Below are 15,296 nucleotides of genomic sequence, written 5' to 3' on the forward strand. Positions count from 1 at the left end.
TTTGTAAATAAAACCTTTAAAATCTACTTTTGTAAAGCAAATAGGATATAGAAAATCTAATACCAACATACAATACAAACTGCCAATGTATATAGTTTTATCATAAAAATAAAATCAATTATCCACAAAAAATAAAAGCCTCACCTGTCAAATCAGTTTGTAATTGGCTGATGTCCTTAGCAATATCCAACTGATCTTTTGCTTTTCTGTACTCATAATAATATAAAAACACATATGCACATTCCAGATGGAATTGAATAGCCAAATATCGACCTGAATCATCTACAAACAGATTCTGTAGTTTCATCACTGCAAGACAAAAGAAAACATTAAAAATTATGATGAGAAGAAAAATATATTAATGTGTAAAATAGAGTCTATAATACATAAAGTATATAGTACATAGTCTCTGTTGTTAAATAATTTTAAACATAAAACCTGAAGAATACAGTAACACTAATAGTTACCAGCCAGCATTATCTGAGCACTTACATGCTCCAGACATGAGCTAAGGACATTATGTACATTATCTCCTTTATTCCACACAGTCCTGGGAGATATGATTCATAACCTTGCTCTTTCTCAGTGGGTTTGTCTTAACCATGCCAAAAAAAAATAGTAGGGGGACGGGCACAGTGGCTCACGCCTGTAATCCCAGTACTTTGCGAGGCCGGGGCGGGCGGATCACGAGGTCAGGAGTTCGAGACCAGCCTGACCAACATGGTGAAACCCCATCTCTCCTAAAGATACAAAAATCAGCAGGGCATGGTGGCATGCGCCTGTAGTCCCAGCTACTCAGGAGGCTGAGGCAAGAGAATCGCTCAAACCCGGGAGGCAGAGATTGCAGTGAGCTGAGATTGCACCACTGCACTCCAGCCTCAGTGACAGAGCAAGAACCCATCTCCAAATAAATAAATAAATAAATAAATGGGGGATGGCTGTCAAGATGGCCAATAGGAACAGTTCCGGTCTCCAGCTCCCAGCAAAATCGAGGCAGAAGGTGGGTGATTTCTGCATTTCCAACTGGGGTACCAGGCTCATCTCACTGGGACTGGTTAGACACTGGGTGCAGCCCATGGAGGGCAGGCCAAAGCAGGGTGAGGCATCACCTCACCCAGGAAGCACAAGGGGTTGTGGAACTCCCTCCCCTAGCCAAAGGAAGTCCTGAGGGACTGTGCCATGAGAAATGGTGCATTCTGACCCAGATACTAAGCTTTTCCCGTCTTCGCAACCTGCAGGCCAGGAGATTCCCTTGGGTGCCTACACCACCAGGGCCCTGGGTTTCAAGCACAAAACTGGGCAGCCATTTGGGCAGACATGAAGCTAGCTGCAGAAGTTCTTTTTCATATCCCAATGGCTCCTGGAATGCCAGCAAGACAGAACCATTCACTCCCCTGGAAAGGGGCCTGAAGCCAGGGAACCAAGTGGTCTAGCTCAGCTGATCCCACCCCCCACGAAGCCCAGCAAGCTATGATCCACTGGCTTGAAATTCTCACTGCCAGCACAGCAGTCTGGTCAACCTGGGATGCTCGAGCTTGGTGGGGACAGGGGCGTCCACCATTAGTGAGGCTTCAGTAGGTGGTTTTTCCCACACAGTGTAAACAAAGAATCTCTGGGACACAGCTAAAGCAGTGTTTAGAGAGAAATTTATAACACTAAATGCTCGTAAGAGAAAGCAGGAAATATCTAAAATCGACACCCTAACATCACAATTGAAAGAACTAGAGAAGCAAGAGCAAACAAATTCAAAGGCTAGCAGAAGGCAAGAAATATCTAAAATCACAGCAGAACTGAAGGAGACAGAGACACAAAAAACCCATCAAAAAAAAAATAAATGAATCCAAGAGCTGGTTTTTTGAAAAGGTTAACAAAGTAGATAGACCACTAGCCAGACTAATAAAGAAGAAAAGAGAGAAGAATCAAATAGATGCACTAAAAAATGATAAAGGGGATAATCACCACTGATCCCACAGAAATACAAACTACCATCAGAGAATACTACAAACACCTCTACGCAAATAAACTAGAAAATCTAGAAGAAATGGATAAATTCCTGGACACATACACCCTCCCAAGACTAAACCAGTAAGAAGTCAAATCCCTGAATAGACCAATAACAATTTCTGAAATTGAGGCAGTAATTTATAGCCTACCAACCAAAAAAAGCCCAGGACCAGACAGATTCACAGCTGAATTCTACCAGAGGTACAAAGAGGAGCTGGTACCATTCCTTCTGAAACTATTCCAATCAATAGAAAAAGAGGGAATCCTCCCTAACTCATTTTATGAGGCCAGCATCATCCTGATACCAAAACCTGGCAGAGACACACACACAAAAAAGAAAATTTCAGGCCAATATGCCTGATGAACATTGATGCAAAAATCCTCAATAAAATACTGGCAAACTGAATCCAGCAGCACATCAAAAAGCTTATCCACCACACTGAAGTTGGCTTCATCCCCAGGATGCAAGGCTGGTTCAACATATGCAAATTAATAAACATAATCCATCACATAAACAGAAGCATGACAAAAACCACATGATTATCTCAATAGATGCAGAAAAGGCCTTCAACAAACTTAAACACCCCTTCATGCTAAAAACTCTCAATAAACTAGGTATTGATGGAACAAATCTCAAAATAATAAGAGATATTTATGACAAACCCACAGCCAATATCACACTGAATGGGCAAAGCTGGAAGCTTTTCCTTTGAACACTGGCACAAGACAAGGATGCCCTCTCTCACCACTCCTATTCAACATAGTATTAGAAGTTTTGGCCAGGGCAATCAGTCAAGAGAAAGAAATAAAGGGTATTCAAATAGGAAGACAGGAAGTCAAATTGTCTCTGTTTGCACATGACATTATCATATATTTAGAAAATCCCATCGTCTCAGCCCAAAATCTCCTTAAGCTGATAAGCAACTTCAGCAAAGTCTCAGGATACAAAATCAATCTACAAAAATCACATATTCCTATACACCAATAACAGACAAACGGAGAGCCAAATCATGAGTGAACTCCCATTCAAAATTGCTACAAAGAGAATAAAATACCTAGGAATACAACTTTCAAGGGATGTAAAGGACCTCTTCAAGGAGAATTACAAACCACTGCTCAAGGAAATGAGATGGCACAAACAAATGGAAAAACATTCCATGCTCATAGATGGGAAGAATCAATATCGTGAAAATGGCCATACTGCCCAAGGTAATTTATAGATTCAATGCTATCCGCATCAAGCTACCATTGACTTTCTTCATAGAATTAGAAAAAAAACTACTTTAAACTTCATATGGAACCAAAAAGAGCCCGTATAGCCAAGACAATCCTAAGCAAAAACAACAAAGCTGGAGGCATCACACTACCCGACTTCAAACTATACTACAACGCTACAGTAACCAAAACAGCATTGTACTGGTATCAAAACAGATATATAGACCAATGAAACAGAGTAGAGGCCTCAGAAATAACACCAAACATCTACAATCATTTGATCTTTGACAAACATGACAAAAACAAGCAACAGGGAAAGGATTCCCTATTTAATAAATGGTGTTGGGAAAATTGGCTAGCCATATGCAGAAAACTGAAACTGGACCCCTTCCTTACATCTTATACAAAAATTAACTCAAGATGGATTAAAGACTTAAATGTAAGACTTAAAACCATAAAAATCCTAGAAGAAAACCTAGGCAATACCATTCAGGACATAGGCATGGGCAAAGACTTAATGTCTAAAACACCAAAAGCAATGGCAACAAAAGCCAAAATTGACAAATGAGATCTAATTAAACTAAAGAGCTTCTGTACAGCAAAAGAAACTATCATCAGAGCGAACAGGCAACCTACAGAATGGAAGAAAAGTTTTGCAATCTACCCATCTGACAAAGGGCTAATATCCAGAATCTACAAAGAACTTAAACAAATTTACAAGAAAAACACAACTCCATCAAAAAGTGTCCCCTAGTCCCCCACCCCCCCATGATGTTCCCCTCCCTGTGTCCATGTGTTCTCATTGTTCAACTCCTACTTATGAGTGAGAACATGCAGTGTTTGGTTTTCTGTTCCTGTGTTAGTTTGCTGAGAATGATGGTTAAGCTTCATCCACGTCCCTGCAAAGGACATGAACTCATCCTTTTTTATAGCCGCATGGTATTCCATGGTGTATATGTGCCAAATTTTCTTTATCCAGTCTATCATTGATGGGCATTTGGGTTGAAGGATATGAGCAGACATTTCTCAACAAAAGACATTTATGAGGCCAATAAACATACGAAAAAAAGCTCATCATCACTGGTCATTAGAGAAATGCAAATCCAAACCACAACGAGATACCATCTCATGCCAGTTAGAATGGCGATCATTAAAAAGTCAGGAAACAACAGATGCTGGAGAAGATGTGAAGTAGGAACACTTTTACACTGTTGGTGGGAATGTAAATTAGTTCAACCATTGTGGAAGACAGTGTGGCGATTCTTCAATGATCTAGAACCAGAATTACCATTTGACCTAGCAATCCCATTACTGGGTATATACCCAAAGGATTATAAATCATTCTGCTATAAAAACACATGCACACCTATGTTTACTGCAGCACTGTTCACAATAGCAAAGACTTGGAGTCAACCCAAATGCCCATCAATGATAGACTGGATAAAGAAAATGTGGCACATATACACCATGGAATACCATGCAGCTATAAAAAAGGAGGAGTTCATGTCCTTTGCAGGGACGTGGTTGAAGCTGAAAACCATCATTCTCAGCAAACTAACACAGGAACAGAAAACCAAACACTGCATGTTCTCACTCATAAGTAGGAGTTGAACAATGAGAACACATGGACACAGGGAGGAGAACATCATGCAGGGTGGGGGACTAGGGGAGGGATAGCATTAGGAGAAATACCTAATGTAGATGATAGGTTGATGGATGCAGCAAACCACCATGGCACGTGCATACCTACTTAACAAACCTGCACGTTCTGCACATGTATCCCAGAACTTAAAGTATAATAAAATAAAAATTAAAAACATGGCAACATAAGGTGTTGACAAAGTACCATGAATCTACAACAGTTAAACAAATTTTTATGGTGTGAAAATTTTATGGTGTGAAACATATTTTTATGATGTGAAAACACATTGAAGAAACTGGTTAGAACCAAATATTAAATTGGTAAGATAAAGAAAAAATAGAGTTGTACTTCAATGAGATCCTTAAAAAAAAGAAAAAAAAAAAAGAGGCAACACCGAAAATCTGAGGAAGAGGATATCAGTTTACAAGTTTTCTTCATAGAGAATGTAGAATTTCTCCCTTAAAAGAAAAGGAGGGGCTGGGCATTGTGGCTCATGCTATAATCCAAGTGCTTAGGAAGACCTAGGTGGAAAGACTGCTTGAAGCCAGGAGTTCAAGACAAGCCTGAGCAACATAAAGCGGACTCATCGCAACAAAAAAATAAAAATATCAGTCAGGCATGGTGGAGCATGCCTGTAATTCCAGGTACTCAGGAGGCTGAGACGGGAGGATCATTTGAACCCAAAAGTTCAAGGCTGCAGTGAGTTATGATCATGCCACTGCCCTCCAGTCTAGGTGACAGACTGAGACCCTGTCTCCAAAAATAAAAGAAAAGGAGAAAAAGATATATATCCATATATCTAATACAATATGAACATCAAATAAAGAATAAGTGAATATTGGCTTGGCAGTCAGATTCTAATTTATTTCACTAAATATCTAAGATGAAAAGAATGGAGGATAATAACCTAGTAAAACAGCATCTGAAATAAAATGACTGTCAAAATTAACTACATATAAAGACAGGCTAGTTCACATACACTAAGTAACAAGGGTGTCTAACAGGCACCCTTATCCAATTGATCCCCCACAACAGAATTCCCTTCTATAATATCGCTGACAAACTATCTCTCACAAATGTTTCCAATATGTGTTAGCCAGCATTTCACAAAACAGCCTACCAGAACGAATATATAATGAATGAATGGAACACAAAGGCTGATGACAGTTTTCCCATCATTCAAGCTGAAAAAGAAGTTATTTTTACTGAATATCTAACTCTGCCTAGCAATGGGTATTTTACATGTTGCGTTATTTAATTCTCACAATGATGTATTGGAGGCTGACATTATCTCCACTTAATTCATTATAAAATTGAGCTCAGGCTGGGCACAGAGCCTCACACCTATATTTCCAGCATTTGGGGAGGCTGAGGTCAGAGGATCACTTGAAGCCAGGAATTCAAGACCAGACTGTGCAACATAGCAAGACCACATCTCCACAATAAATTAGCCAAGCATGGTAATATGCTCCTGTAGTCCCAGATACTGCAGAGGCTGAAGTGGGAGGATCGCTTGAGCACAGGAGGTTGAGGTTGCAGTGAGATATTATTACACCACTGCACTCCAGCCTAAGCAACAGAGCAGTCTCTAAAAAAAAATTTTAAATAGGGCCGGGTGCAGTGGCTCATGTCTGTAATCCCAGCCCTTTGGGAGGCCGAGGTGGTAGATCACCTGATCTCTACCACTGGTAGATCGAGACCAGTCTGGCCAACATGGTGAAACCCTGTCTCTACCAAAAATACAAAATTAGCTGGGCGTGCTGGCACGTGCCTGTAATGCCAGCTTCTTGAGAGGCTGAGGCTGAAGAATCACTTGAACCCCGAAGGTGGAGGCTGCAGTGAGCTGAGATAGTGCCATTGCACTCCAGCCTTAGCAAAAAAAGAGTGAAACTCCGTCTCAAAAAAAAATTTTTTTTAATTTAAATTTAAAAAAGAAAAGAAAATTGAGCTCAGCTTACTGACTGGTCACCTCATTAAGTGGCAATGCCAGGATGTGAATTCAAGCTTGTAAGGGAAAGGGGTATGAAAAAGTTTTCAGGGGAAGGATAAAGGTGCAGAGCTGATGCTATAAAAGTCCAATCTACTTTATTACCTAAAATCTGGCAGAAACACCTACAGCTAACAAACAGGTACCCCTTTATCTTTACGTGAGCTGAAATTTAAATGGGTCTGAAAAAGAAAGTGTTTCGGTGAAACCCTGTCTCTACTAAAAATACAAAAATTAGCCGGGCATGGTGGCAGGCGCCTGTAGTCCCAGCTGCTCGGGAGGCTGAGGCAGGAGAATGGCGTGAGCCTAGGAGGCGGAGCTTGCAGTGAGCCAAGATCGCGCCACTGCACTCCAGCGTGGGCGACAGAGAGAGACTCCGTCCCAAAAAAAAAAAAAAACAAAAAAAAAAAACGGAAAGACAGTGTTTTTCTACCATCCATTTAAGAGATTCTCTGGACTCAAAGAGAGTAAGTCAAGATGTACATATCTCACCTCAGAAGGCACATAGGCATCCTAACGTTAACTTCACTGTGAAAACCCCTGAGTAGATTTCATCCATGCAAACCAAACCCAGGAAAAGCTGGATCTAATAATACTTAATGCTCTTGATGACCGATTCTTCTTTTTTTGTTGTTGTTTAAATGTTCTCCTTTTGTCTGCCCATTATTCCTGAGTGTCTAGTCATTACTCTCAGAAATATAATAACCTTCTATGACCTTAGTACAATTCACAAGTGACACAATTTTGCTTGGCTGCCAATGACAGTAATCTTCCCAAAATGTTCTGGATGCAAAAATCAAGGGACATAAGGGTTGGCCAAGGTTCTTAAAAATCTTCTCTCAAGTATCAAAGAAAGGACATTTACTGCATTTAATAAGGCTTACTAAGTTGTGATAGTTCAGGTAGGTCTATTATCAAATTTAAACTGTACTAAGAATACATAAGTAAGTCACACAAATGCCCAAAGTTGGTTGTATGTATCTATCTTCCCTCCTATCTACCTACCAGCTTTTCTGCCCACCTATCTATACATATGTACAGATGTATGTACTATCAGTATAATTGGCTTTATTCTTGTACTTCTGTGCTTTCTCTGCATTATCTTATATGTTCAGAGACCAAATGTTGGATAAATAAAGTAGGGGAGCTAGGGCATGGTGGCTCATGCTTGTAATCTTAGCACTCTGGGAGGCCGAGGCGGGTGGGTCACCTGAGCTCAGGAATTCGAGACCAGCCCGGCCAACAGGGTGAAACCTCGTTTCTACCAAACATACAAAAATTAGCCGGGCAAGGTGGTGTGCACCTTGTAGTCTCAGCCACTCAGGAGGCTGAGGTGGGAGAATTACTTGAGCCTGGGAGGTGGAGGTTGCAGTGAGCCAAGATCACACCACTGCACTCCAGCATAAAGAAAAACAAGCATAAAGAAAAACAAATAATGTCTCCAGGTAATTCCTGCATAGAGATACAGATTTAGAAATAATAGTAGCATGAAAGATGATGGCTTGAAATATATCTGAACCTAGGCCAGGCACAGAGGCTCACACCTGTAATCCCAGAACTTTGGGAGGCTGAGGCAGGCAGATCACTTGATGTCAGGATTTCGAAACCAGCCTGGCAAACATGGTGAAACTCCATCTCTACTAAAAATACAAAAAAATTAGCTGTGCTTGGTGGCGGGTGCCTATAGTCCCAGCTACTCGGGAGGCTGAGGCAGGAGAATCACTTGAACCCGGGAGGCAGAGGTTGCAGTGAGCAAAGATCACGCCATTGCACTCCAGCCTGGGTGACAGAGCAAGACTCCATCTCAAAAAAAAAAAAAAAAAAGGAAAGAAAGAAAAACAAAAGAAATATATCTGAACCTGCAAAGTAAGGAAAAGTTACAGCTGATAACTCTGGATTAGAATATAAGTAGGGGCTGGGCAAAGTGGCTCATGCCTGTAATCCCAGCACTTTGTGAGGCCAAGGCAAGCAGATCACTTGAGGTCAGGAGTTTGAGACCAGTCTGGCCAACATGGTGAAACCCCATCTCTACTAAAAATACAAAAATTAGCTGGGCTTGGTGGCAGATGCCTGTAATCCCAGCTACTTGGGAGGCGGAGTCAGGAGAATCGCTTGAACCTGGGAGGTGGAGGTTGCAGTGAGCCAAGATTGCGCCACTACACTCCAGCCTGGGCAACAGAGCAAGACTCTCTCTCTCAAAAAAAAAAAGTTTGTGAGTGTTTCAAATTTTAATTGTTCCAAGAGTTTTCTTGATAAGCCATGAAAACCAGGGAGGAACATGGCCTATCTTGTCTAAATAGGAAAGTGCTTGCTAACTCCAATTCATTTCCTCTAAAAAATCCTCTTCCTGCTGACCTCTATACTTTGCAAGCTTCATTTCCTATTGCGGACCCCTCTAATTTTTCCATTGTTCTCCTGCCTCTCTCGCTTCCCAACTATCTCCCTCTCTTCCGTCGTATAACCTTTCATCACTATCGATTGAGTTATTAGCAATTCTTAGAATTATGCTAGATCAGGCCGGGCGAGGTGGCTCACACCTGTAATCCCAGCACTTTGGGAGGCCGAGGTGGGCGGACCACGAGGTCAGGAGATCGAGACCATCCTGGCTAACACGGTGAAACCCCGACTCTACTGAAAATACAAAAAATTAGCTGGGCATGGTGGTGGGCGCCTGTAGTCCCAGCTACTCAGGAGGCTGAGGCAGGAGAATGGTGTGAACCCGGGAGGCAGAGCTGGCAGTGAGCCGAGATCGCGCCACTGCACTCCAGCCTGGGCAACAGAGCAAGATTCCGTCTCAAAAAAGAAAAAAAGAATTGTGCTAGATCTTACTGCAAGGTTTAAGTTCCATTCTTCCCTAAAAATGGGGTGGGGTAGGAAGAGCTAGGTAGCTAAGAAGAGAAGACACACAATCATTACTGAATGATTCAATATGCAGCTAGTTTGATCCTAAATTGTGTGCCATTGACCAAACGTAGCAGAGGGGAAACCCATAAAGACTGGATAATTGAACGAACCTTATCAGAAGGGTGGGGCCTTAAAAGATGGGTAGAATTTGGCTACAACCTCACACATCAAGTTTGTAAGGTTTACCAAGGAGGGGTCCATGTGTGTCTCATCCACTGGTATAGGCCCAGCACCTATCACAGCTCAAATAATATCCTCGGAGTGAGCAAATATTCTAAAAACCCTTTCATGGTGATCACCAAGGAGATGAAAATCCAGCGTCTTCGTGATCTAGCTCCTCCCCACCTGTAAACCTCATCAGCTGAGACACACACCCTTCACACTCTGCTCCAGGCATTCCAAACTACTGGAATTCCCAAATTCACAAAGATGTTCCAAGTCTCTGTGCCTCTCTTGCACATAGTACATGTCCTTTCCAAGTTCTCTACCCAAAAAATTCCCACCATTCTTTAAGATTCAGTGCAAGTATCCGCCACTTGGTGAAGGTTTCTCTGACCTCCCGGTTCAGAACAATCACATTCTCTCCCTCATTCCTTACTCTGCATTACCTGTTTGTCCTACCTGTATTTTAGTCCTTATCTCACTAAGTTCACTGATATCCAGAGCACCCAGCGCAGTGTTTGGAACACAGCAAGCACTCAAGAGTTTATTAAATTAAATATCAAATTCAGCAGGAGATAGAAGGCCAAAGATAAAACTGGGACTAATTAAAAATTTCCTCATTAAAAAAAAAGACATTATGAAATTGGCATTTAGAAAACTCAAGCCAGTACTCAATAGCAGTGTTGTTCAATGCAACTTTCCCTGATGTTGTTGAGCAGTCTACAGCTGCTTGTCCAGATGGTAGCCGTTAGCTACATGTGGCTTCTAAGCACCTGAAATGTGGCTAGTGAAACTGAGGAACTGAATTTGCAATTTCATCTATTTTACTTTATTTGAATTTAAGTAGCCATACATGGCTAGTGGCTACCATATTGAATAGTACAGCTCTAGTTAGCAGAAATACTGCATGAAAGTGACATAATATAAGATTTTGTAATTAATTTTAAAAGTACTGGGTGACAGAGCGAGACTCTGTCTCTCAAAAAAAAAAAAAAAAATACTTTGTAGCAATTATTAATCCTAACAATGAAATGAGCTCCTTCTCAAAGTATCTCTGAAACTGTCCAACAAAAAAGGGGATAATTTTTTAGACGCAAACTTCCAAGAGTCCACCATTAGTATGAGTGAGAAGCTGGACTACAAAACGTCACATTATTTTATACCTGGAAAGAATTCAAAGATTATTTTATAAGGAAGTGAATCTTGGTTTGGAAGTCAAGTGAACTGCTTGAGTTCACACAGGGAATCAGGAACTAAAAGCTAGATTTTAAAATGCTATGTCAGGCTGGGCATGGTGGCTCATGCCTTTAATTCCAGCACTCTGGGAGGCCGAGGTGAGAAGATCCCTTGATGCCAGGAGTTCAAGACCAGCCTAAGCAATATAATGAGACTTCTGAATTTTAAATTTCTCTACAGAAAAATTTAAAAATTAGCCAGGCGGGCCAGGCACAGTGGCTCACTCCTGTAATACCAGCACTTTGGAAGGCCAAGGCAAGCAGATCACCTGAGATCAGGACTTCAAGACCAGCCTGGCCAACATGGTGAAACCTCATCTCTACTAAAAATACAAAAAAGAAATTGGCCAGACATGGTGGCAGGCACCATTGGTCCCAGCTGCTTGTGAGGCTGAGGTAGGAGAATCACTTGAACCCAGGAGGCGGAGGTTGCGTTGAGCCGAGGTCACGCCGTTGCACTCCAGCCTGGGTGACAGAGTGAAGCTCTGTCTCAAAAAAAAAAAAAAAACAAAAGCCAGACGCAGTGGCCCATGCCTGTAATCCCAGCACTTTGGAGGGCTGAGGAGGATGGATCATTTGAGGTCAGGAGTTGGAGACCAGCCTAGCCAACATGGTGAAACCCCATCTCTACTAAAAATACAAAAATTAGCCAGGCATGGTGGTGGGCACCTGTGATCTCAGCTACTTGGGAGGCTGAGGAAGGAGAATCTCATGAACCCGGGAGGCAGAGGTTGCAGTGAGCCGAGATCACGCCATTGCACTCCAGCCTGGGCAACAGAGCGAGACTCCATCTCAAAAAAAAAAAAAAAAAAAAAAAATTAGCCATGTATGGTGGCACGTGCCTATAGTTCCACCTATTCAGAAGGCTAAGGTAGGAGGATCACTTGAGCCCAGGATTTCAAAGTTGCAGTGAGCCTAGATCGCATCACTGCACTCCAGCACGGATGACAGAGCAAGACCCTGCCTCAAAAAAATAACAACATGAAATGCTATACCCTGTTAATCATCTTAATTGTGATTATTTCACAGGTGTATGCATATACAAAATGTCACAAATTGTACACCTTAAATATGAGATCTTATTATAGTTTAATTAAACTTTAAAAAAAAAAAAGCTGTTTTTTAAAAGGCACACTATATCCACTACCATACCATCTTCAGCTCTACCTCATAGTTGTTAGGAATAAGCTTGTTAATATAATTAAAGACTTCAGAGAGTGCTTGATATGGTGTATACACTATAGAAATGTTAGCTGCATTATCATTAGTTACTAGAATTCTGCCTTACTGACCAGCTTGGAAAAAGCAAGAGAAAGTGTCAGCAGGACTTGGAGTCAGAAACTCCACATCATTGTGCTGGTTCTTGGGCAACTTCTGTAAGTCTCAATTCTTCGTAAAATGATTTAGCTAGACAAGATTATCTCTAAAGGGCTTTCCAAACTAAAGATTTCAGATTAAGATAAAAGCCGTAGATATGGAAAGGACAGATCAATATGGGATCCTTGGGGAAGAACTGGTAAGATTTAAGAACTGGCTAGAAACGCAGAATGGTGGAAAACAATGAGTCAACAATGGAAGCAAAGTTTTGAGCTTTGAAGATAGATAACTCAAGGTTTACATTCAAAAAGGAGCGTGTTGACCCAATAGGCATATATTATTATTTTAATAAATCAGGAGGTTCTCCCTGGAAATGAATATTTGTGACCTTCTGGATCAAAATGTTACCCACACTTAAAATGTATGCTAAAACCAAAATCTCTTCTCACGAGATTATTTAAATGCTATGCTAAAATGAAATCCTTAATGGACAATTATAATTACAGACAATGACATTTAGTACATTCAATAACATTTATTCCAAAGTATCAAATTTATGAAAAGAAATCAACGAATGCACGTATGCATCAGTCACCAAAAGACTGTTTTGTGTTTTTTTTTTTTTTTTTTGAGATGGAGTCTCACTCTGTCATCCAGGCTGGAGTGCAGTGGTGTGATCTCGGCTCACTGCAACCTCTACCTCCCAGGTTCAAGAGATTCTCCTACCTCGGCCTCCTGAGTAGCTGGGATTACAGGCACACACCACAATGTCCGGCTAATTTTTATGTTTTTAGTAGAGACGGGGTTTCACCATGTTGGCCAGGCTGGTCTTGAACTCTTGACCTCAGGTGATCCACTGCGTCAGCCCAAAGTGCTGGGATCACAGGCGTGAGCCACCGTGGAGACTGTTTTTTTGAAAACTCTTTCAATGTGGGAACAACCTAATCCCAGAGTCACAGAGCTGCCTGAAATGTCACAGCAGGACTTGATGACAAAGTATTTTAACCTAGTTTCTCTTAGCGACTTCATGAGGTCATCTTCAAACAGCTAAAGTGCAATATTACATCTCATGCACTATACATAACATGTTTTCAGCACTGGATGCCATGATCAATTGTTGTATGCCCTGAATAGTCTTTAGAGAATCATGCCTTCATTTAGTGTGACATCCAAAAGAATGCTTTAGACTGTACTGAGGAATAGATTCTGACCTACTCCTATTATAGATGTAATCAGCCCAGCAAAGTTATGCTGACATTATGATAGACTCCATTCCACTGTATTATACTGGTGTAACATGTCTGGATAAAAACCTAAATATCATAGTTGTTCATAAAATCCTTTGCCTATATTTCATAGAATGAAAAAAAAAAATTCCTGCCAACTTTCTGATGATCCTTCAAGGGCAACATTTCAAATATAATACCCTTCTCTGGACACTGAATCGTATTTCAGTTATAAGTGACTGTTTGGTCAACATTTGGATCAAATCCCAGAACAAAACATTCTAAAAATGAAATCGTTCATGAAAGGTTATAATTCAGCACTATCTACGAATCTATTTAGACCTAGCCAAAATGGACCATTTTATGACTAGATAAACTGAAAAGTGCCATTGATTAGCCTAGAACAGCAACATAAAAAATTCTTAGTTGCAAGGCAAAGCAAATGACATGCTGAAATATAATATAGAAAAGAACTGAGACCTCTTGGGGAATGAGTCACTTAGAGTCACATTTTCCAGCTATCTTAATTTCTGGTTTGGAACTTAATTTTAACTCATAAAATAGAATCCTCTCCAAAATATACCATATGGTTCCTACCTTTTATTTTATTTTTATTTATTTATTTATATATTTTTTTGAGATGGAGTCTCGCCCTGTCGCCCAGGCCGGAGTGCAATGATGCGATCTCAGCTCACTGCAACCTCCGCCTCCTGGGTTCACACCATTCTCCTGCCTCAGCCTCCTGAGTAGCTGAGATTACAGGTGCCCGCCACCATGCCCAGCTAATTTTTGTATTTTAGTACAGACAGGGTTTCACCATGTTGGCCAGACTGATCTCGAACTCCTGACCTCATGATCTACCTGCCTCGGCCTCCCAAAGTGCTGGGATTACAGGCGTGAGCCACCGCGCCTGGCCCGGCTCCTACCTTTTAAAAAGATACGTAAGCATACAAGGATATTGGTATGAGAGGGTCAGGTTCCAGAACCAATCCCCCTTGGATACCAAGGGATGACTTACAATGTTTATGCTCACATCTAACAGGCCCCCTGCTAGACCCCCAGCCTTATGTTACCTAAAAATGTTGAAAGAATATAAACTAAGTCCTGGAACAAACAACATAAATGAATCAATTATTATACTGATTGAATAATACTTTCATTATTATCTCTATTTGAATTATGTATAGATGGTCATTTTATCTAAGATTAGCATATGTTCATGTATTTCTGTCCTAGAATAAAATAAAAACTGAGAAATTAGTTTCAACCACTCACCTGGCTTAGGAATATTTATGACTAAACAAGCTATAGTCCTCTCCACTGTATTCTGGCCTAGCTTGTTACTGTAAAAACTCTTGAAGGACTCCGGGCACAGTGGCTCGAGCCTGTAATCCCAACACTCTGGGAGGCCAAGGCGGGCTGATCACCTAAGGTCGGGAGTTCGAGACCAGCCTGACCAACATGGAGAAACCCCATCTCTACTAAAAATACAAAATTAGCCAGGCATGGTGGCACATGCCTGTAATCCCAGCTACTCAGGAGGCTGAGGCAGGAGAATTGTTCGAACCCGGGAGGCGGAGGTTGCAGTGAGCTGAGATAGTGCC

At 41.2% G+C, this 15,296-nt stretch overlaps 1 protein-coding gene across 2 annotated transcripts in view; it reads right to left on the reverse strand.

The window, feature by feature from the left end:
* TTC27 (tetratricopeptide repeat domain 27) overlaps positions 1-15,296 on the reverse strand; it is a 197,649-nt gene that overhangs the window by 158,831 nt on the left and 23,522 nt on the right. For both annotated transcript variants that reach the window (XM_054475625.1, XM_063648844.1), the window contains exon 6: positions 145-309. In XM_054475625.1, the coding sequence (XP_054331600.1) occupies positions 145-309 (165 nt within the window). The remainder of the gene's footprint in view (positions 1-144; positions 310-15,296) is intronic.

This window comes from Pongo pygmaeus, chromosome 12 (assembly GCF_028885625.2).
Source record: "Pongo pygmaeus isolate AG05252 chromosome 12, NHGRI_mPonPyg2-v2.0_pri, whole genome shotgun sequence".
NCBI lineage: Eukaryota > Metazoa > Chordata > Mammalia > Primates > Hominidae > Pongo > Pongo pygmaeus.